Below are 24,312 nucleotides of genomic sequence, written 5' to 3' on the forward strand. Positions count from 1 at the left end.
CAGAACTGCTTGTCAGATAAAAATGTTTGCGAATTCGGGATGCCTGCTGGTCACACCATGGTTATACCAGTGGGAGAGAGGCTGTAGATATCTGTTACACTTACAGCTTGTATATTGCTTCATACAATTTGGGAAAGGAACTGTTTTTGCCAGTTTTAAAGATGTCAGAGTTAGAATGGCAGATAACTTGTAGTAGCAAGTTTAACAGAGGAGGAGAAAAACTAAAAACGCCTTTCTTTGTGTAACTTTTTTCTCAGCCTTCCTGAACCTCCAGGGCCAGGGTGTTTGAAGAACCTGATCAGAAGTAGCTATAGGGAAGTTTCACCCTTGTATAGATTCGCTGAGGAGCCTGAAGATTGGGTCTGTGCCTCAAGCTCTTGCCACACATTGAGCACTGATAAGGTTCCTTCCCTGAGAGGACTCCTCGATGCTAAAGATCAGCTGATCCTTCATCCAGCAGAGCCCTTTGCCATTCTTTGCTTTCTTCCCTGTGGGATCTTTCTGAGGTTTTGAACATGGATAAAGCTTTTCCCACACTGTGTATTTATAACATTTCTTCCTGGTCAACCTAAGGTTTCCGTGTACATTCAAGCTTCTTACAGCAGTTTATATCTATTCAGTGGTTCTTATGGTCAGTATTTGTGTTTTAGGTATGAAATAGGAGAAAAGCTCTTTTTATGGCTAAGCAGTTACATTGTTTCTCCTTGTGTGGATTCCTGGTTGCAGTAGAAGGGTGTCACTCTGACTGAATCTTTTCCACACTTTGAGCATTCAGAAGCTTTTCCACCTGTACAGGTTCTTTGGTGCCTCCAAACTCCTACTAAATCTCTTTTTACACTGTGAGCATTCAAATGGTTTCTCCCCAGTGCGGGTTCTTTAGTGCTTCTGAATTTGTGACTCCCCTGTGTGGGTTCTCTGATGCTTTAGAAGATGGCCACTCTGATTGAATCTCTTTCCACACTCTGAGCATTCAAAAGGTTTCTCCCCTGCGTGGGTTCTCTGATGCATAAGAAGATTGCCACTGTGACTGAACCTCTTTCCACACTCTGAGCATTCAAAAGGTTTCTCCCCTGTGTGGATTCTCTGATGCAGTAGAAGATAGCCACTCTGACGGAATCTCTTTCCACACTCTGAGCATTCAAAAGGTTTCTCCCCTGTGTGGGTTCTTTGATGTTCTCGAAGATGACCTCTCTGACTGAATCTCCTTCCACACTCTGAGCATTCAAAAGATTTCTCCCCTGTGTGGGTTCTCTGATGTATCTGAAGAGTGCTACTATGACTGAATCTCTTTCCACATTGTGAGCATTCAAAAGGTTTCTCCCCTGTGTGGGTTCTTTTGTGAATCCGAACACTACCACTTTCACTGAATCTCTTTCCACACTGTGAGCATTCAAAAGGTTTCTCCCCTGTGTGGGTTCTCTGGTGCTTCCGAACACTACCACTGTCGGTGAATCTCTTTCCACACTCTGAGCATTCAAAAGGTTTCTCCCCTGTGTGGGTTCTTCGATGCAGTTTAAGGTTGCCACTGTGACTGAATCTCTTTCCACATTGTGAGCATTCAAAAGGTTTCTCCCCTGTGTGGGTTCTTTTGTGAATCCGAACACTACCACTTTCACTGAATCTCTTTCCACACTGTGAGCATTCAAAAGGTTTTTCCCCTGTGTGGGTTCTTCGATGTTGTTGAAGATGGCCTCTCTGATTGAATCTCCTTCCACACTCTGAGCATTCAAAAGGTTTCTCCCCTGTGTGGGTTCTCTGGTGTTTCTGAAGACTGCCACTTTGACTGAATCTCTTTCCACACTCTGAGCATTCAAAAGGTTTCTCCCCTGTGTGAGTTCTTCGATGCACTTGAAGACCACCACTGTGACTGAATCTCTTTCCACACTCTGAGCATTCAAAAGGTTTCTCCCCTGTGTGGGTTCTTCGATGAAGTAGAAGATTGGAACTCTGAGAGAATCTCTTTCCACACTCTGAGCATTCAAAAGGTTTCTCCCCTGTGTGGGTTCTTCGATGCAGTTTTAGACCGTCACTCTGACTGAATCCCTTTCCACACTCTGAGCATTCAAAAGGTTTCTCCCCTGTGTGGGTTCTTTGATGCTTCTGAAGATTGCCACTGTGACTGAATCTCTTTCCACACTCTGAGCATTCAAAAGGTTTCTTGACTCTGTGTATTATTTGGTGTACAAAGAGCTGTGATCTGTTTGTGAAGTACTTTTTACACCAAATGGATTTTCTTGCCCTTATTATCCTTTGATTTAAAATATGTAGATTATTCTGTCTTCCATCTCTCTTCTCAACCATATGACCAACTTTTTTTCTCATGGGTCTGCCTTGATTGCTGACATTTTCTTTCAAGTCTTCATTTTTAACTTTATCTGGCATTTGCTCATGAAGTTCTTCACCCTCCTGATTCCTCTGATCATCCTCTGCTGGAAAAAACAGAGCGATCCTGTTAGCACCTGGGAGGGCTGGTAAGGTCCAAAGGCATCTATGTGACTGCAGTAGATAAGGATTGACGGCCCTTTGGCCTTGTCCAGCTTGGCTGATCTGAACCACCCCTCCACCTTTCCCCAGAATATCTAGTATTTAAGGGTACCTCACCCCCTCAAGAGCCATGGCTGAACTCTTCCCCAGAAGGACCTTTTAAGCCTCCCGATTTCAGGCCCTCCCTCCTTTCAGGCACTTGAAATCAAAAAGGTGGCAGAGCAGTTTTTAAACTGAATATTGGGGGAAAGCCGACAGGAGATGAAAAGTCTCTGGTTCGGGTTGGCTCATCTCAGAGAGATGAGGGGGTACCTGTTGCTTTTCTACAGGGAGGTAGCTTGAAATTGTTCACAGAGGCCATGGCTAGTGACATGGACTGCCTGACAAGGTCTCGAGATAGCAAGAGGAAGGTTGCAGGCTTAACTTGTAAGGGAAATTACAGCTGTTTCTATACAAATGCTAAAAGTGTCCGAGGTAAAATGGGGGAGTTGGAGTGCTTGGTGTCGGAGGGAAAAATAGACATTGTGGGTATTTCAGAAACTTGGTGGGATGAGGAAAATCAGTGGGACATGGTGATTCCCGGTTATATATTATATCAGAAGGATGGGGGGGGGAAGGGTTGGAGGTGGGGTGGCTCTGTATGTCAGAGAGGGTATACAGTCTAGAAAGATTGAGAGGCTAAGTGAATTGGATTCGCTTCTGGAAGTTCTGTGGGTTGAAATAGGGGGGCCAAAAGGAAACTTAACACTGGGAGTTTGTTATCGCCCACCAGATCAAAAGATAGAGGAGGATTATAAAATGATGAATGCCTTAAAGATAGCAACTAGACAAAAACACTGTGTAATAATAGGTGATTTTAACTACCCACACATTGATTGGGTCAATATGTGTTCTAGTCGGGAAAAAGAGATTGAGTTTCTAGACACTCTAAATGACTGTGCTATGGAGCAGATGGTCACGGAACCTACCAGGGGAGAGGCGATCCTTGATTTGGTCCTAAGTAACACTCAAGACCTGGTGAGAGATGTAAAAGTGATTGCACCGCTTGGGAACAGTGATCATAATGTTGTTGAGTTCAACATTTGTACAAATAGAGAATTGGCCAAAAAGACTCACACAACCACTTTTAACTTTAAAAGGGGTAATTTCTCTGATATGAGGGGACACGTGGGGAGGAAACTGAAAGGAAAAGTAGAAAGGGTCAAAACCATTGGGGAAGCTTGGAAACTATTTAAAACTACGATCCTAAAAGCTCAAAATATATATATATCCCCCAGGTTAGGAAAGGCACAAACAGGTATAGGAAAAAGCCTGCATGGTTAACAAGCAAAGAGTAATGGAAGCTGTAAAAAGTAAAAAGAATTCGGGGACTTCCGGTACGGCGCGTTAGCAAGCGGATGGGAGCGTGAGGAGCTCCATCCCCGCACGAACCAATTTGCCTTGTTCAGACCCCCCCTGCTTGTCAGGGGGGGGCGAGACCAGCTTCCGGGTGTGGGGAGCTAGTGCAGGGGGCGCTTTTTTCTGGGGGCCCCGCTCTTGGCAAGGTGGGGGGTGTCCAGTTACAGCTCCGATGCCGAGGCAAATATACGGAGAACATGGCCGCCAGCCATGCTTTAAACGCGACCATCCGCGTTTGCTTTTAAAGACTAAATATTTGTTACTGTGAAACACGAAGGCAGCAAGTACGGATATAAAAAAGTTGTTGGCTGAAGTGGAAAATGGATATAAGGGAAGAAATATTGACAGTAAAAACAGCGGCAGTAGACCTCCAAGCGGCGGCGTCCAAAACAGGAAAGTAAAGTGGCTGGGAGAAGGAAAGGACTGAACTATAAACAATGATTTGAAGAGGGAAGACGAGCGGAGTAGAATTCAATATAGTATTGGCTTGGCTTGTTTGTGGGCTGAAAGACTTGTGGAAAAAGATAGTTGTGTGAGGTACGGAGTTTAAAGGGAGATGGAGCAGATTGAAAGAAACGGGGAGGAATGGAAAGAAGGACTGGAAAGTGGTGAGACTGAAATGGAGAAATTTCTTAGAGAAATAAGAGAAGCGGTGTGGAGGGGCTGCCAGAAAGCATGCACGGAAGTGAGAACGGAAATAAGAAAGCAGTATGGTTTGCAGGCAGAAAGAGGGGAAAAGCAGGAATTAACAAAAATGAAAGAGAGTCATGAGGAGGAGAAATTGATAGAGAATCTGGACAGTGGTGATGAAGGAAGATTGGAGGAGGAGGTGGAATCGATAAAAGTTGGAACTGAATGTAAAGAGAAACAACTAGAACTTAAAACAGTTTCCCTAAAAGAAAATAACCATTATTTACAGATTGAGCGTGGGAATAATAAAAAGACTAGAAGGGATAAACAACGGTTGAGGACATTTAAAAGGATCAAAGGATTCAGGATTACAGAAGTAGTGAAAGGCAAAGGAGAGGGACCAGGAAGAAAAAGAACGTTAAAGGAAAGAAGGCATGGGGATATGTTGAGGAGGAAAAATAAACTGCAAATGCTCAGAAGAAAAAGAAAACGATTTGAAAAAACTCTGTGCCCTCCCTCCCACCTCTATGGATAGACTTGGAAGCTTGACAAATTAATTATTGAAGTATGAGTAGAAGATTTGATGAAGACACTTAAAACTGTGTATTTTGATGTATTTCGATGGCTGACTTGAAATGTGATGGTCTTGTTTTTTGTACTTATACCTAAAATTATATACCTATTAAGAGGAATAGTTAGAAGTGATTGGAACTGGGATTTAAGATAAGGGGTAAAAATGTAGTAGAGTGGAATAATGTGAATGGGATTTGTGATCTGATATGTTGGGATGAAAACTATTAATTTGGAGAGTTTAAAGATTTGTAGCTATAGGTTTATGAAATAATATATGGATTCTTAGTAAGATAATATTAAAATATTTATGAATTTGATCAAGGGGTTTATGTTTATATGATTAGGGGGTTTATGTTTGATTTAAAGAATTGGGGGTTTGTATCTGACGATAAGTATGAATATGTAGTGAGAGTATATGTAAAATCATGAAACTAGAAAATGAATACAGCTACTTGGATTAAGGGATAATTGAAATGTTGGATGTATATTTATGATGCATATTTATGATAGTATTTATAGTAAATTATTTATGAATTTGACCAAAAAAAAATTAGGGGAATTTGATCTGAAAATTTTAGGGGAGAATGTTAATGGAAAATGGGTGAATGAATGACTCAATGAATAGAATGGGTTTAAAATTGATAAAATGGAAATATGGGTTGGGTAGTTGATATTAATTATACAAATAGAAAACTGATTAGAAGAAATTGTACGGGAAGCTGAAATGATAGTTTGGTATATATCTTGGTATTCATATTTATTTATTTATTGGATTTGGAAGTAGTTGGTAATACACAAATTAGGAGATTAGAAGTAAACATATGGGTCTGAAGAAAATTAGAGGTAATATGGTTATTTGTTAAAGGTAAGGTACTTGGAAGATCAGCCATAGGGAGATGTTACTGAGGTGTCGATGAGAAATTCAAAGGAAAGTAATATTTAGAAAGAATGAACTATAATTAAAAAAGTGTTAAATAAAATATTAAGAAAATAAAACTCTAACCGATAATTATGCAAGTACAATATAGTAAAGTATTAATCATGAATTTAAACCGCTATATTGAACACATAGAACTATAAGGAACAGGGCCAGGAGAGAAACTAGAGCTTGAAAGAGTCTAGGATAGGTACTGTAATTTTGTTTTGATATGTATGTAATTCCAAATGGCAACAGAAGTATAGAAGATTAGTCAGCATAGACTAGTAATGTTTGGTCATACATGGAACTAAGGAAAGTCAAATATTGAAGGAATAATGGCAATATTTTTCAGTGATGTATATCAGGGACATAATGTATGGAAAGTTATGGAATGGAAAGATATGTAACTTGCTGCTGATGGGATTAGTGTGCACAATATAGGCTTATAAAACTCAATAAAAATATAAAACACAAAAAAAAGTAAAAAGAATTCCTTTAAGCAGTGGAAAGCTAGTCACAGTGAGGCTGATAAAACGGAACACAGGCTATGGCAAATAAAATGCAAGTCTGTGGTCAGGCAGGCAAAAAGGGAATATGAGGAGCATATAGCAAAAAACGTAAAGACCAACAATAAAACTTTCTTCAAATACATTAGAAACAGGAAACCAGCCAGGGAGGCAGTGGGGCCCTTGGACGACCAAGGGGTAAAAGGAGTATTGAAGGATGATAGGGAAATGGCTGAGAAGCTAAATGCATTCTTTGCCTCCGTCTTCACTGTGGAAGATGAGAAGTGCTTGCCCACTCCAGAACCACTGATTTCAGGAGGGGTGTTGAAAGACCTGAGTCAGATTGAGGTGACGAGAGAGGAGGTCCTAAAACTGATAGACAACTTAAAAACTGAAAAATCACCAGGCCCAGATGGCATACATCCGAGAGTTCTGAAAGAACTCAAATGTGAACTTGTAGATCTCCTGACAAAGATATGTAATCTTTCCTTAAAATCTGCCTCCATTCCTGAGGATTGGAAGGTAGCAAATGTCACTCCCATCTTTAAAAAGGGTTCCAGAGGAGATCCGGGAAATTACAGGCCAGTCAGTCTGACGTCGATACCGGGTAAATTGGTGGAAACCATTATTAAGGAAAGAATTAGTAGGCACATAGATGAACAAAACCTATTGAGGCAGACTCAGCACGGTTTCTGTAAGGGAAGATCTTGTCTCACTAACCTGTTAGTGTTCTTTGAGGGGGTGAACAAACATGTGGACAAGGGGGATCCAATAGATATTATTTACCTTGACTTCCAGAAAGCTTTTGATAAAGTTCCTCATCAAAGGCTCCTAAGTAAGCTCAAAAATCATGGGATAGAAGGACAAGTCCTTTTATGGATCAAAAACTGGCTAGTTCATAGAAAACAGAGAGTGAGTGTAGGTGGGCAATTTTCTCAGTGGAGGGTGGTAAGCAGTGGGGTACCGCAGGGATCAGTACTTGGTCCACTGCTTTTTAACTTGTTCATTAATGATTTGGAGATGGGAGTAAGCAGTGAAGTGGCTAAATTTGCGGATGATACAAAGTTGTTCAGGGTGGTGAAAACCAGTGAGGATTGTGAGGCACTCCAAGGGGATCTGTCAAGGATGGGCGAGTGGGCGTCAACATGGCAAATGGGGTTCAATGTGGCCAAGTGCAAGGTGATGCACATTGGAGCCAAAAATCCTAAATATAAATACACATTGATGGGGTCTGAACTGGCAGAGACTGAGCAAGAGAGAGATCTTGGAGTTGTAGTGGATAACTCACTGAAAATGTCGAGACAGTGTGTGACTGCAATAAAGAAGGCCAATGCTATGCTGGGGATTATTAGGAAGGGTATTGAAAACAGATCAGCCAATATCATAATGCCCCTATATAAATCAATGGTGAGACCTCATTTGGAATACTGTGTGCAGTTCTGGTCACCACACCTTAAAAAGGATATTATAGCTTTGGAAAAAGTGCAGAAAAGGGCAACTCGAATGATAAAGGGGTTGGAACACTTTCCCTATGAGGAACGGTTAAGGCGCTTAGGGCTCTTTAGCTTGGAGAAACGACGACTGAGGGGTGACATGATTGAGGTTTATAAGATTATGCATGGGAAAGAGCAGGTAGAGAAAGAGGTACTTTTCTCCCTTTCTCACAATACAAGAACTCATGGGCACTCCATGAAACTGCTGAGCGGTCGGGTTAGAACGGATAAAAGGAAGTACTTCTTCACCCAAAGAGTGATTAACACATGGAATTCACTGCCACAGGAAGTGGTGGTGGCTACAAGCATGGACGGCTTCAAAAGGGAATTAGATAAGCATATGGAGCAGAGGTCCATCAGTGGCTATTAGCCACAAGGTATAGATAGGGGCCCTGTCTTCTTGGTGCTTTGGGGGGGGTCAACAGTGGGAGTGCTTCTAATGTCCTGGCCCCACTGGTGTACCTCCTGATGGCACTGGTATGTCTGGCCACTGTGTGACACAGAGTGTTGGACTGGATGGGCCTTTGGCCTGATCCAACATTGGTGTCTCTTATGTTCTTTTTTTAAAAAATATATATATATTTTTTTGGATATAACAACATGTTCAACATTTACTTTCCATTTGCAAATATCCATGATCCCTTACCTCCCCTCCCCTCAAAGTGGCTTCCTGCAATGCTCTACCCTCCTTCCCTCCTACATTTTTCATTTTTGGTATTCACATCTATTTTTTCATATCCCAGATACATGATCTAAACACAGTAAATTTTGTTTTACATCCCAGTTTTTTTCCAAATAGTCTTTAAAGTCGTTCCATTCTTCAGAAAATTCTTGATCTTCTTTGTTATTTAATTTCCTCGTTATTTTGTCCATTTCAGCCATGAATAGCACTTTTTGAATCCAGTCTGTTATTTCCGGTATTTTTTCTTGCTTCCAGCATTGTGCATATACCATTCTCGCTGTCGTCATCAAATACCATAACAGGGTCTTTTTTGTAACATTCAGCTCTTCCATTTTTAGTCCCAACAGGAGAATCTCTGGTTCTTTCTTAAATGTACATTTTAAAATTTTCTGCATCTCACTGTGGACTTCTGTCCAAAAGTCCCTAGCTTTTTCACAAGTCCACCACATACGGTAAAATGAGCCCTCATGTTTCTTACATTTCCAACACTTATTTGACATATTTTGGTTCATGTTTGCAATTTTCTTAGGCGTCATATACCATCTGTACATCATTTAATAACAATTTTCTTTAACATTTGTACAGGTTGATATCTTAATTGCATTTTTCCACAGATATTCCCAAGATGACATAGTCACCACTTTATTCATATTAACTGCCCATTTAATCATTTGTTCTTTTACTGTCTCATCGTCTGTGAACTATTTTAACAGAATTTTATACACATTAGAAATCATTTTCCCCTCTATTATCCCATATAGATTCAATTTCATTTTTCTCTTTTCTAAAACCATACTTTTTCTTATCTGCCTTAAACAAGTTTCTAATCTGTATATAATTCAACCAAACATTTTTAAAGTATATCTCATCCTGCTCTTTTATAACCCAATCCGACCCTTCCTTCTTCAATAAGTCCCTATATGGCAACCATTCTTCTCCTCTTTGTCTCGAATATGGTGATATTACTTCTGCTGGTACAATCCACAATGGTCTTGCTTCGTAAAAATATTTTTTGTATCTCGTCCAGACTCCAAACAAAGCTCTTCTTACAAAGTGATGCTTTAAAAATTGGTCCATTTTAGTTTTTTCATACCATAAATATGCATGCCATCCAAACCTACAATCATGTCCTTCCAATGCTAATAGCTTTTTGTTGCCTAAGTTAATCCATTGTTCTAGCCATGTCAGGCAAACTCCTTCATAGGATAATCTCAGATTTGGTAACTGCATACCGCCTCTTTCTTTAGCATCACATAAAATTTTCATCTTAATTCTTGGTTTTCTTCCTGCGCAAACAAATGTTGATATTTCTCTCTTCCATTTATTCAAAACATCAATTTCTTTCAATATTGGGATAGTTTGAAACAAAAACATCAAACGCGGTAAAACATTCATTTTAACCACTGAAATTCTTCCCAATAAAGATAAGTTCATGTTATCCCATTTCTTAAAGTCTTGCAGTAGCTTGATCCATAACTTCTCATAGTTATTTTTATAGAGATCAAAGTTTTTCATCGTCAGCTCAATTCCGAGATATCTTGTTTTCTTCACTACCTCACATTGTACCAGTTCCTGTAAATCCTTTTGCTTTTCTTTGGTCATATTTTTGCAGAGCATTTTAGTCTTATTCTTATTTACGTAAAATCCTGCCAGTTCTCCAAAATCATTTATTCTTCGCATCAGTAATAATAAGTTCTCATTTGGATTTTCCACTATAAACATCACATCGTCTGCAAACACCCTGTACTTATATGTGTAGCCTTTAAGGTTAAGTCCTTTTATCTCTTTATCTTCCCTCACTTTCCCCAACAGAATTTCCAAAACCCAAATAAACAAAAGTGGGGAAAGAGGGCAGCCTTGCCTTGTCCCCTTTTGTACTTTGAAATGATCAGTCAGTTCTTTATTCACATTCAATTTTTCCCTTTGATCTGAATAGATCGCTTCAATTATATTCTTAAAAGGTTGCCCAATCTTCATTTTGTCAAACATTTGAAACATAAATTCCCAATTTAAATTGTCAAAGGCTTTTCCAGCATCTACAAATAAAAAGGCTACTTCTTTTTCCGGATGTTTATCATAGTATTCAATCGCGTCCATCACCATTCTTAAATTGTCCCTGATTTGTCTGTTTGGCAAAAAAACGGCTTGCTCTTCAGTTATCACACTTTGTAAATAACTTTTCACCCTCTCCGCTATTACTTTAGCAAATATCTTGTAGTCGTTGTTCAGGAGTGATATTGGTCTGTAATTCTTCACATTAGTTAGATCTTGACCTTCTTTTGGTATTAGCGATATGTTAGCTTCTTTCCATGTCTCAGGTATTATTTTTGTATCTCTTATCTCGTTTGTTAGAAATTCCAAAATCGGCACCAGTTCTTCTTTTAACTTTTTGTAAAACTTTGCAGTGTATCCATCCGGTCCTGGTGCTTTTCCCATCTTGGTTTCATCTATTGCTTTAATTAATTCTTCTTTCTGAATTCTTGCATTTAAAATGTCTTTAAATTTATCTTGAATCTTTGGCAACGATGTGTTTTCTATATAATTTCTAATTCTCTCCAATTCTATCTTTTTGCCTTGAAATAACTTTGCATAGTATTTGAAAAAAGTCCTTTTTATTCCATTTGGATCCACATATTCTTTTCCTTCTTCCACTATTTTATTTATCACTCTACTTTCTCTTCTATTTTTCAGTTGCCATGCCAAAAACTTTCCTGGTTTATTCGCTCCTTCAAAGGATTTTTGTTGCAATCTTTTTAAATTCCAATACATTTTCTGATTTAATGACAAATTCAGTTGTTCTCTCAGCAACTGTAACTCTTTAAGTATCGTTTTTTTTCCCAGGTTTTTTCTTTAGTTCGCTTTCTTTTTGCTTTATTTTATCTAACACCTCCGCTTGTTTTTTGAAATTCTCTTTTTTCTGTTTTACATTTTGTGAAATGAGTAGCCCTCTCATTACTGCTTTATATGTGTCCCATACCACTTGAATGGAAGTCTCTTGGTTCAAATTCTGCTGGAAAATTTTTTGAGTTTCTTTGCATAGTATATCCATTGTTTCTTTCTTATCCAACAAATCTTCATTTATTCTCCATTGAAACTGTTTACTCTTTTCCTTGGTCGTCCACATCAACGGGTTATGGTCCGAGTTACTCCTTGGCAGTATCTCAATTTTTAATGTTTTCAATGCCAGTTCTTCTGTCATCCAAATCATATCAATCCTGGAAAAAGAACTGTGTCTATTGGAATAAAAAGTAAAGTCTTTACCATTCGGATTCCATTTTCTCCAGACATCTTCTAATTTTTCTTGCTCTGTCAAATCAAATAAAGTTTTCGGCAATTTACCAATCTTTTCATCACATTTATTTGATTGCCTGTCCATTTTGTTATTCACTGTACCATTGAAGTCCTCTGCCAATATTGTTTGTTTATAGTTTGTTTGTCCTAGCTGTTCCGCCAAGTCTTTAAATAATTTTTCTTTCGCTCCATTAGGTGCATATACATTAACAAGTAAAGTTTTCTTTTGATGCATTGTAATTTCCACTCCCAAGTATCTTCCCTCTGAATCTTTAATGATTTCTTTCAGTTGTAGTTCTTCTTTAACATAGATAACTATGCCTTTCTTCTTTTTGGAAGCCAGAGAATAAAATTCTTCTCCATTTTTTTCGTTTATCAAGAATTTAAAGTCCTGTTTTCTAATGTGGGTTTCTTGTAGACAAATTATGTTGCATTTTTGTTTTTCTATCCAGTGTTTAACTCTTTTTCTCTTATTAGGCGAATTAAGTCCATTCACATTCCAAGATAAAAATTTGTAATCCATAGTGCTTACTTTATAGTTCTCCAAGCTCTTCTATATTGTCCGCCTTAAATCTATAAAAATCTTCCACCGATTTAATAACATGTCGTCCACCTTTATAGTCGAAGGAGAGTCCTTGTGGTATTTCCCATCGAAACCTGATGTTGAGTTGTTTTAACTTGTCTGCTAATTTTCTGTACTTCCTTCTGTCTTGTAAAATTGCTCTTGGGAGTTCTCTCAATATCATTATTCTCTTTCCTTCAATCTCAAATGGTTGTGTAAATTGTCTCTTGAAGATGTCTTCTCTCATGTTCCTGGTCACAAACTGCACAATTACATCTCTTGGTAAATTCCTCTTCTCCGCTATTCTTGAATTTACTCTGTATATTAAGTCAAATGCAAAATCTATCTCCCCTTCATCTTCTTCCAAATATTTAGTCAATGCCTTTGTCAGTACTTCTCTTATGTTCTCACCCATCTTCTCCTCTATTCCTCTGAATCTTAAATGGTTTTGCATCAATCTGTACTCCATCATAGCTTCTGTTCTTCTAAGTTCTTGAGTCATTGATTCCCATTTCTTATCTGTTTGCTGCACTTTTTCCTCCATTTCTGTCATCTTTGTTGCCATACCTTGCACTTCTTTTTTGACTTCTTCCATTTCCTGCTTAACCAGCGCTATTTCAGTTGTCACCAAATCTTTTATTGCTGCCACATTTTTCTCTTGCACTTCCTCTAGTTCTTCCAGGTGTCTTTGTGTCTGTTTTTCCATCTGTTTCTCCAGCTGTTTTCCCAATGCTTGGATCGCCTATGTCATTCTCTTCTCCATTGCTTCGACTGCTGCCTGTCATTCCTTTTTCTCCTTTTCCTTTCCGGCCATCCTTGGACTCGATGTAGACGCTGCTCTTAACCTTCTTAATTCCGTTTTAAGGCTTGAAAGTTATAAAATCAAAAAATTCTTGTTTTGTCCAAAGCCTTTGTGTGCGCTTATTTGAAACGCCTTATTTTCATTTTCTTTTTACCTGTATTAAGGTTCTAAAAAAGTAAAAAAATATTAAGTCCTCCTCAAAATGTCGGGCGCGATGTCTCTATGGTTTTCTGGCTAGAGTAGGCTGATCGCTGTCTGTTCTCTTCCCGTCTTTGCGCTCCTCCCGACTTCTGGTGTTTCACCTTTATTCTTCTGATGCACTTCCGGTCTTCCAAGTCCTCTCTAGGCTCTCGTTGTATGCACGTATTTCCTGTCAGCCTCTTTTCACTGTAACACCAGCCTCTCATCTCTCGCGATACTTTCCGACAGTTTCGATTACGGACTACAGCCTTATCTTCTCCTCACCGCAGGAATGATCAACAATATTAGATTTTCCACTTTAACTAGTCAAAACGATGTCCTTTTTTTTCAAAAAATGAGCGACCGGGATTTAAAAGTTCTTTTACGCTCATCTGCTAAGATCAAATCTCGTTACAGCTTGGTCTCGGTGAGTAAACCGTCTTTGTTATCTAGCAAGTTTATACTGGGTTTTGCATTGCTTCTTTTCACCAACTCACACTTCTTTCCCCTCAAGAGATCGGGTGACGACGGATTTATGCTGGTATTCCAGCTCGATCGGCTCCTGTAGTGTACTTTCGCATTCGCCTGCTTCGTGGAAGGAGTTCAAAGCATGACACAAGCCTCCTCCAAGACTTAATAACGCCGATCTCAACTCCCGCTTGGGCACTGCTGCTTGCTTGTCAGCCCCCCTCTCTGGGGGCTGCTGCGTTGGGCTAGAATCAGCCCAAACTGTCAGAAGGACCCGTCGACCACCCAGCACATTCATGGGATGCGTTAATTTGTCATTTTAACCCGACCGGAAGCCGGCGTCTCTTATGTTCTTATGTTCTTTCAAGGCTGGACTCAAGAATGAAGTCACTGGTTCACAGTAAGTGGTTAACTATGAGAACCTGTATCCAGTTGTGTAAACAGGAGGGTGGGGGGGATTTGGAGGGTGCTGACAGCCTCTGAAAAGTTTCATCAAGGAGGAACCTCGGTTGGGTCATTAGGACCACCTGACCCTTGGAGACAGACCCTAGTCATTCACATCACCTTCGACCAGATCCTTTTTACTGGAAATGCTGGGACTGAACCTGGGACCTTCTACATGCCAAGCAGACGTGCTGCCAGGGAGCCACAGAGCCCACCCACCCCCAAACAGCAGAAGAGGCGTCAAAATTGTGAGTAGCTATTCAATATTTTAGTTCATGCCTCCTCACAATGGCAACAATTTGCACCTTTGGCACCAAGGAAAGATACTTACCCAGAAAGGCCACATTCCTATAGTTCTCCAGCAAGACTTCCCTGTACAGAGCTCTTTGTCCCGGATCCAGCAGGGCCCATTCTGCCTCCGTGAAATCGATGGAGACCTCCTCAAAGGAAAAGGGACCCTGAAGGAAAAAGCAGGTTCCCTCCTCAGAGGCCATGACAGAAGGGAGTAGACTGGGAAGGTATGCCTTGAGAAGAAGAAGAGTTTGGATTTATACCCCACCCTTCTCTCAAAGTCTCAGAGCGGCTTACAAACTCCTTTCCCTTCTTCTCAAAACAATGGACACCCTGTGAGGTAGGTGGGGCTGAGAAAACGTTTTCCATTACTGTCCTTCTTTGACAGAACTATGGCTTGCCCAAGGTCATCCAACAGCTGTAAGTGGAAGAGAGGTTGAATCAAATCTGATTCTCCCAGATTAGAGTCCGCAGACTTAACCACTACACCAAACTGGCTCTTGAGCAGGGTAAAGGGAACAGCGTTCAGAGGAAACTCTCGCCCAGACACCTTGAAGGAACTGCAGGAGGAACGGCTCCCCCGAGAAAGGAAGAGGGACCCCGGCTGTCTCCTGCTCACCTCATTGTGGCAGAAAAATCAGCATGCCTGGGGGCATTTCTCTATAACAGCCGGGATTCGCTGAGGCCTCTCTGTTTGCTTCCATAAGACTTTGCAGGCTCAGCGATTGTCATCCCTCAAGCCTCTCGCTAGCCTGACTAGGCGCTCTGCTCCGAGAAGAATAGTTTTCATTTCTCTAGGTCTACCATCTCACCCTCATACTGTGTCACAGACTCCTCGTGAGAAGGTTTGTAGCTTCTGACGTGCAACATACTTGCTGAAGCAGGTGTCTGGGCTTCCGATAAGGCCACGATAAAGTTTATACATCACATGCTTGACTCTCTCGGGTAATGTGGGTATGAGTTCAAGGTGACTCTTGTTCTTTTTATTTTGATATTCTTCTGCTAAAAGTGTGTTACTCCATGTGGGCTGAACTTTGGGTACTGAGAGTATAAATGGTTGAAATACTTCTTTGCTCTGGGCTGTTCTCCAATCAGCTCTCTGTGAGCTCTTGTTGATTAGACCAGGGCGCTCTGTATTTCACACGAGTGCACTATGTTTGTATTGAAGCCAGGCTGGTGCAGTGGTTAAGTGTGCGGACTCTTACCTGTGAGAACCGGGTTGGATTCCCCAATCCTCCACTTACAGATGCTGGGTTACCTTGGGCAAGGTATAGTTCTGTCAGAGCTGTTCTCTCAAGGACAGCACTGGAAAGAGCTCCCTCAGCCCCACCTACCTAACTAGCAGTGTTCCCTCTAAGCTGAGTTAGTGTGAGCTAGCTCACAGTGTTTTAGCCTCCAGCTCACACAGTTTTGTCTTAGTTTAGGATGATGGTGCCGGAGCAAACTAATTTATCCAGTAGCCAGTACTTTAATGCCAGTAGAATTTTTGCTCACAAGACTTTTCAGCTTACAGGTGTCTTTTGTGCGGAGGGGAAGGGAAAGGAGTTTGTAAAGCGCTCTGAGACTCCGAGTGAAGGGCGGGGTATAAATGCAATCTCCTCCTGTCCTCCTCCTCCTATGCTGAATATGGAAATATTATGTTTTTATCCTAATAGATATGTAAGTGCTAAAGTGCATTCTGTCCTCCGGAAGCTTATCCTGTAAATAACCTGTTTTTGTTTGAGTACTCTGGTCTCTCTCTGTTGATTCAGTCACTCCCTTGCCAGTCTCCTCCCAAATAGTCCCGGGGTCCCAGAATACCTGAACACTCCTCTCTCCTACCTGGACTGGAGTTACGGCAGCCGTTTCCACACCTCTGAAAAGATGAAGGCTCAACAGCATCTCTTCACTGCCTGTTCCTGAGACAAAGGAGGAAGGAAGGGTGTTGCCTTGTTTGTTTTCTGCTTCACAACCCCTTTCCTGTGCACACTCAACACATTTTTAAACACTTTTGACTGAATTCAGGAAGAAGCAGAAGGGACACACATGGTACCCATGAGCCTCAGGGATTATAAATGCCGCCAATATATTTCAGAGCGGATGTCTGTAATCTCTTTCAGGGGGGAAGGGTCTGGTGTAAAGGATGGCAACAGAGAAATGAGGATCCGGCCCCTTCCAGAGTCCTTCTGAGGGTCTCTCATCCCCACCTTTGCCTCAGGCCAGGACACCTTCTCTGGCTTGGGTGACGGCCACAACACTGCCCTCTGTTGCGCATGGGCAAGAACACACCCAGGAACACAGGAAGCTGCCTTCTACTGAAGCCAGTGTTGCCCACTCAGTCCGGCATCAGCTCTCCAGGGTTTCAGGCAGAGGTCTTTCACATTCCCTCCAACTGGAAATGCTGGGGATTGAACCTGGGACCTTCTACATGCCAAGCAGATGCTCTGCCAGGGAGCCATAGCACCCCTCCCCCAAGTAGCAGGACAGGCCTCAAAACTGTGAATAACTAATCAATGTTTTGATTCAAGCCACCTCACAAGGGCAGCAATTTGCACCTTTGGCACCAAGGTAAGATCCTTACCCAGAAAGGCCACATTCCTATAGTTCTCCAGCATGACTTCCCTGTACAGAGCTCTTTGCCCCGGATCCAGCAGGGCCCACTCTGCCTCAGTGAAATCGACGGACACCTCCTCAAAGGAAAAGGGACCCTGAAAGGAAAAGCAGATTCCCTCATCAGAGACTGCGCCAGGCAGAGATTGCACACTGGAAGGGAGTAGACTGGGAAGGTACTGGGTGTATGGTTTAAGAAGAAGAGATTGGATTTATACCCCGCCCTTCACTCGGAGTCTCAGAGCGGCTTACAAGCTCCTTTCCGTTCCCCTCCCCACAACAGACACCCTGTGAGGTAGGTGGGGCTGAGAGAGCTCTTTCCTGAACTGTCCTTGAGAGAACAGCTCTGAAAGAACTATGACTTGACAAGGTCATCCAGCAGCTGTAAGTGGAGGAGTGGTCCTCCCAGATTAGAGTCTGCGCACTTAACCACTACACCAAAATGGCTCTTGAGCTGGGCAAAGGGAATAGCGATCAGAGGATCTCTCGCCCAGACACCTTGTAGAAACTGCAGGAGGAACTGCTCCCCAGAGAAAGGAAGAGGGACCCCGGCTGTCCCCTGCTCATCTCATTGTGGCAGAAAAATAAGCGGGCCTGGGGGCATTTCTCTATAACAGCCTGGATTAGCGGAGGCCTCTCTGCTTGGTTCCTCTCCCATAAGACTTTACAGGCTTTTAGAGTACAGTGTGAGTTACTTTTCTTTCTCCCTAGTTGTACTCCCCCCCCCTTTTTTTTCTGTGCAGTTCGTGTAGTAGTATAAAAAAAAATTAAAATCCCCTCCGGGGGCTTTAAAAAAAAAACTTTAGAGGCTCAGCGACTGTCATCCCTCAAGCCTCTCTCTAGCCTGACAAGGCGCTCTGCTCCGAGAAGAACAGTTTTCATTTCTCTAGGTCTACCCTTTCACCCTCATACTGTGTCAGAGACTCCTTGTGAGAAGGTTCATAGCTTCTGACGTGCAACATACTTGCTGAAGCAGGTGTCTGGGCTTCCGATAAGGCCACGATAAAGTTTATACCTAAGATCCTTGACTCTCTCGGGTAACGTGGGTATGAGTTCAAGGTGACTCTTGTTCTTTTTATTTTGATATTCTTCTGCTAAAAGTGTGTAACTCTATGTGGGCTGAACTTTGGGTACTGAAGGTATAAATGGTTGAAATACTTCTTTGCTCTGGGCTGGTCTCCAATCAGCTCTCTGTGAGCTCTTGTGGACTAGACCAGGGCGCCCTGTATTTCACACGAGTGCACTAGGTTTGTACTGAAATATCCTATGCTGTATATGGAATGTTATGTTCTTATCCTAAAAGACATGTAAGTGCTAAAGTGCTTTCTGTCCTTAGGAAGCTGATATTTGTAAAGAACCTGATTTTGTTTGAGAGCTCTGGTCTCTGTCTGTTGAGTCACTCACTCCCTTGCCTGTCTCCAACCAACCAAGAAAAGAACTCAAGGGGAATACTGTACCACTCATCTCTCCCACCTGGACTGGAGGTATGGCTGCCGTTTCCAGACCTCTGAAAAGACGACGTCTCAACAGCATCTCTTCACTGCCTGTTTGTGAGACAAAGGAGGAAGGAAAGGTGTTGGCTTGCTTGTTCCCTGCTTCACACAACCCCTTCCCTGTGTACACTCAACACATTTTTAAACAATTTTGACTGAATTCTGGGAGAGGCAGAAGAGAATCACCAGGTACCCATGAGCCTCTGGGATTATAAATGTGGCCAATAGATTTCAGACTTCTGTGAGAGTTGTGTTTGCTCTGCGGGGAGGGGAAGACATCGCATGACACGTCACCATCACATTCAGACCAGATGTGACTTGAACACATCTGGAGACTCGAGGGTCATATGACTGAGTTTTCAGAGTGTCTCTTGGCACGCTCACCTCCCAACAAGGTTTTCAGCCAGATGAAACATCAACATGACATCAGATCTCTAAGCACCTACCCAAAGCTGCTGGGGTTGCCGGGCAACAGCCCACTATTCCCTCCCCAGCATCCTCTTTCCCACTGTATCCTGCCAGGTGCCTCTTGAAGCACAGGCACAGAAGCCAAATTCCCCCCATCTTATGGGCCCCGAGGGATCTTATGCTGCCCCAGAAGGTGGAGGCTCACTTTATCCACCAGTCTGAATACTTCAGCCGAGGTTTGTCTACCCCCCCCCCAACCTGGAACTTGATTTCTTTTTATGAAAGGAAGGTTAGATATGAACTTTTTACTCAATGGGAGAAATGGCCCTCCAGGAACTTGGCCAATCTCATTTTGGAGGCATCAGAGTTAGTGGACATCGAGTGCAGCAAACTAAGTCTTTTGTTGTGTGTAGAACTGTTTATTTTTATTCTGACCTGAACCTTTTACCTGACACATTTACGGGGCGCCCCAACTGCATCCCGGAACCCTGGGTCCTTACCAAAGGAGAGGGGATCTTGGACACGCTCCAAGGCCTGCGCCCTCTGCCCTTGCTCCAAGGAAGCTCCTTCCGCATCAGGGATTGTAGCTTCCATCTTCAGGGATGGTCCCCACATCTGAAACTGCAGCGACGAAGAGGGGTAAGAGATGGAATGGAACAGAGACCGAGGAATGGATCCTGCCCCACTCATCAACTGACCTGCTGACTTATCCGGAAGAATCAGAAATTCTCTAATAGAAGAGGCTGCTCAAGGAGGCCATGAAATCTCCCACTTGGATGATTAAAACCTGGGCAATTCTCCGGCAGGGAAACTTCAGGATAAGACCCAATATTGTTCCTTGAATTGAACATACCTGGAGGAAACCCCCTCACCTGTTCTGCCTGCCTCATCTCCTCTGTCTGACTCAGGAGGATACCTTCGGCCAGGGCCACCGTCTGGGAACTTGTCTCTGGATGACATTCTCTGACCCATCACTGGGTCAGGTCAGAAGCCGCTGTGCGCCCACCACCAGAGTGTCAGACTCTTGGACAAAGTTATTCTCAACAACACTCTCTCATAGTGATTTGTTTATTGAGGAATAAAGATGTTCCAAGCTAAGACCAGTACCGTGTCAGGTTCTGGCGCCAAAACGCACAGTTATAGACTGTGGTGTCACTTCTTGGGGTGTGGGGGTGCAGGGGTGCACGCGATGCAAAGACGACAGTACACAAACAGCTGCAGGAACTGATTGAAACCTTTCGGCTTCCTAGTGTTTATTTATAACCTCAGTTTCCCCCATTTCCCTCCCCCTCCTCTCTCTCTCCTTCTTCCTGCGTAGAGGAAAGTTTCAAGCATCCGAGCATCCTTTTGGAATGTGTGTGTGTGTGTGTGTGCGTGTGTGTGCGCGCTCTCCGTCATCTCTGCCACGGTCACACTCACTGCTTAGGTAATCACCAGACTTCTCATGCTGTTAGCACACAAATACTTTCGGGTTTCCAATCTCCAGGCAGGAGAATCCATCTGCACTGCTGTCCTACAATAGACAGTTCAAGCAATCCCCCCCCTCCCCGGGTTCCATCCAATCACACCCCACAATCATCCCGCCTAGCTTTTGTGTGCTCTAACCCCCCACCTGTCAATATAGCGTTATGTTATCTATGACAGCGAAGCAGGCACAGTCAGTGTTTCAAGGTCATCCCAGCATAAAGAGGTATCTTCGGAAGAGTTACATTGCTGCTACAATAGAGCCATTCTCACACTCTCTCACACACACACCCTCCCTCAGGAATTCCCCTCCCCAGGAGGCGTCTCCATGTGGCTTAGTCCCCTTCCTTTACCCTCCCCTCAACAGACAACATTGTGAGGTAGGTGGGGCTGAGAGAGCTTTTGGAGAACTGGGACTGGACCAAGGTCGCCCAGCAGCAGAGGAGTGGGGAATCAGACCCGGCTTTCCGGATTAGAGTCCATCACTCTTCCCCATGACAGGGGGGATGCAGAGTCCAGCAGGGGCTGACTTCCGACCACAGAGCATCTCTCCCCTGCCCTGATGAAGCGGATTCCACTTTGCCTGGTACCTCTGCCCCTCCCACCTTCCGGCCGAAAGAGATCAGTGCACCAGGAACTCATTCCTTCAGTGGCTTTGTTTCCACAATGCAGAAACCTCTTTGACTAGGATAATGAAAAATCACAAGTCTGGCAGCCCAACCTTTCCCTTTCCTGCCCCCGCCATATGACACAGATACTCACCAGATTCCCCTCTGGCCATACCACACACCCTGCCAAGACGTGGACAGAGAGACGGGGTGGTTTGTGGCAGAACTAGGGGGCTGCAGCTCTGGGAGATCCCCTGCCCGGGATTTACGGGTGGGCCTGCGATTCCTGGGGGCCCTTTGGGACCGAGCAAACCACAGGGTCCCTGTAAAGCAGCAGGGCAAAGGAAAACTGTACCCCCGTGGAGAGGCTGAGCGGAAGGGTTCTTCTCCTACCTTCACAGACCCCGAGTGTATCCCTTTGTACAGATGTGTAGGAAATGAAAGGGTACCTGTTCAGGGCAACATTAAACGTCTAGATTACGTATTCAGTGTTTCTTCGTAAAGTGCCGAATGTTCATTTCCCCCACGTTTTTCATTTACGCCTATGGTATTTTGTCTAAAAGAATAAGAAGAGGAGATTGGATTTACACCCTGCCCTGGTGTGATCTTGGGTCAGTTACAAGTTCTCTCAGAGCTGTTCTCTCAGGAGCAGTTATTGAGAGAGCTCCCTCAGCCCGACCTGCCTCACAGGGTGTCTGTCCTGGGGATTGTAAGCCGCTCTGAGAGGCCTTTGGGTAGTGAAGGGCAGGTATAAATCCCATCTCCTCCGCCTCTTTTTCTTCTTCTTCTTCTTCCCCCTCCCCCCCTTTTGGAGATGGGTGCAACCAGCACCACAAGAATCACGCACCCATCAGTTTGTGGCGCCACCATGGGATCCTTATATTATATCCTCAGGGTTTTTGCGCTGACATCCCAAACTGTCCAATCAGCAAGGAGAGGAGAGGGGTGAGGGGGCAGAAGAGGGCCAGGCCTCTCCGGGGTAGGGGCAGAGGGATGCCGGGATCCACAGCAGCAGGGAGAGGGAGCGAAGGAAACGGCGGATGGGGGAGCCCCGTGGCCAAAATGCGGGGCGCATCGCAGCAGCTGGTCGGCGCAGAAGGATCCCGCCCACCGTGATCGCGGGTGGCGCTCCTTTCCGGGCCTCCCGGGGACCACCACGGCTGAGGATGCACTTGCTTTTATTGATACTTGTCTACAAAACCCAGCCCCCTCGCCCTTTCTGAGCCCACAAGAAGGGCCACCCGATGAACCACAAACTTGGTGGCTGACCAATTGAAACACAGGCAAGGAGGAAGCCCCATTGGACGATCCTCCCCCCCCCCACACACAAACACCCCCACACACGCTAGCCGCGCGCCTCTCTCTCCCGGTTGAAAAGCTCATCTGGCCCGCCCCCCACTTACTTGCGAGTAAACCTTCCCAGGATCCGGCGGCGGGGCTTCCCCCTGCAGCTGCATGTCGGCGTCCCATCCCCAGTGGCCCCTTTTGCAATTCGGATGCAAGCCCTCCGCTCCCCACCGGAAAAGACCCGCATCCCCACCCCCACCCACCCCGCCTTCCTCGGCCTCCCTAGGAACAACAGCTCTGTCCCCTTCACCCTCTCAGTGCCGCAGATGCAGGGAAGGACAGATAAGGACCCGGCGGACAGGAGTTCAGCCTCGCTGCACTCAGCGGCGCCCTCTTCAGCGCTCAGCGGGGGCTGCTCCGTGGAAGCGGTTTTAGGACTGCATCGGACACGCCCGCCTCTCTAACCTCCTCCTCCCTGCTTCCCCAAAGTGGAATGTCACACGCAGGCTTCCCCCTGAGTTGAGTTAGTGTGAGGGAGCTCACCGTTTTTGGGGGGGGGACAGGGTAAAAGCCCGAAGGGCCCGGAACGAGCATTAAATGTACAATAGTACCCAGGGGCAGCCCAAGGGTTTCCTGCGCACTAGGCGAGGCTACCTTGTGGCGCGCCCCCCCCTCTTTTTTTGCGTCATACCCGTTTCGGTCTGTACAGGGAGAGCCCCTCCCTCCCTCCCTCCCTCCCTCCCGGCAAGCGGGCCAACTCCATCGGGTCAGTCAGTGACAAAGAGATGCTTAGTTGTGCCAGATGCCCCCTCGGAGCCATAGATCATTTACCGGGCTTAAAAGGAAGTCCGTCCACAGGGGGAAGGTCTTGGGGCGGGCCGCGGGAGTGCCACGCCCCCTCCCCACCAATGCGCCTCCCTCTAAGCTGTGGAGTCTTCTTGTGAGTAATGCTCGTGGGGGGGGGGGGGGAGCGCTCTCATAGGGGGTCGACTGAAGAGCCCTCTTCCCCCTCCCACACAATGCTCCCTCTAAGCTGTGGAGTCTTGTGAGCAAAAATCCTGCTTTGTGAGCAGCTACTGGCATTAAAGTTGTGAGCGAGCGATTCTCCTCCTCTCCCCCCCCCCATTCTGGGCTCCCCCCCCCCAAAAAAAGCCCTCTGCCTGCCGGGGTGGGATAGGAGGAGGAGGCCGCGAAGGCTCTCCATCTGGCTCTCCCGGACCAGAGCTCCGGCGCCAGTCGCCCCCCCCCCTCCCCCAGCTTACATCGCTCAGAGCCCCTTCGAATCTGGCTTGGGAGGGGCGAAGGAAGTGCACCACACCAGGTCGTTCCGGGTTTTACCCTGTCCCGGCGGCAAAAGCGGGGGGTGGGGGTGAGTGGGGAGCGCGATCTCTGGGGCCTGCGAACCCGCCCTACATGCCCACCCCGCTCCTTTGCCCTCCGTCTCCCCATCAGCCCAACTCAGTAGGAAGTGCTCTGCACGCGCTCAGAGGCCCTTTGCAGGCTGGGGTGGGTGGCGGCTGCGGGCCAAGTCACCGGGCTTCCCCAGGAGGCCCCCAGCGCTTCCAGGAGCAGCAGCAGCAGCAGCAACCGCCGCTGGGCAGAGAGGCCAGGCATTGCTGGGCGCGGACTGCCGAGCGGGCTTCAAGGTGGCAGCCTGAAGGCACGGGTCAAGGTCTGCAGGGGGCAGGCGGGCGAGGGGGCTGCCCATTCCCACCCCAGTGCGGGCGGGAGGAAGAAGGG

The 24,312-nt window shown here is 44.8% G+C and overlaps 1 protein-coding gene across 1 annotated transcript; it reads right to left on the reverse strand.

Moving 5' to 3' along the window:
* Positions 1–903: 903 nt before the first annotated feature.
* LOC107106385 (zinc finger protein OZF-like) lies at positions 904–22,742 on the reverse strand (the record flags this gene model as incomplete). Its single annotated transcript, XM_015406521.1, has 4 exons — positions 22,689–22,742; positions 17,294–17,395; positions 7,799–7,848; positions 904–2,287 (listed from the first exon to the last, which is right to left on the reverse strand). Coding segments are annotated over exons 1-4 (1,590 nt in total), but the record flags the coding sequence as incomplete, so codon positions are not given.
* Positions 22,743–24,312: the final 1,570 nt, after the last annotated feature.

Source organism: Gekko japonicus, unplaced genomic scaffold (genome assembly GCF_001447785.1).
Source record: "Gekko japonicus isolate JY-2015 unplaced genomic scaffold, Gekko_japonicus_V1.1 scaffold6178, whole genome shotgun sequence".
Lineage (NCBI taxonomy): Eukaryota > Metazoa > Chordata > Lepidosauria > Squamata > Gekkonidae > Gekko > Gekko japonicus.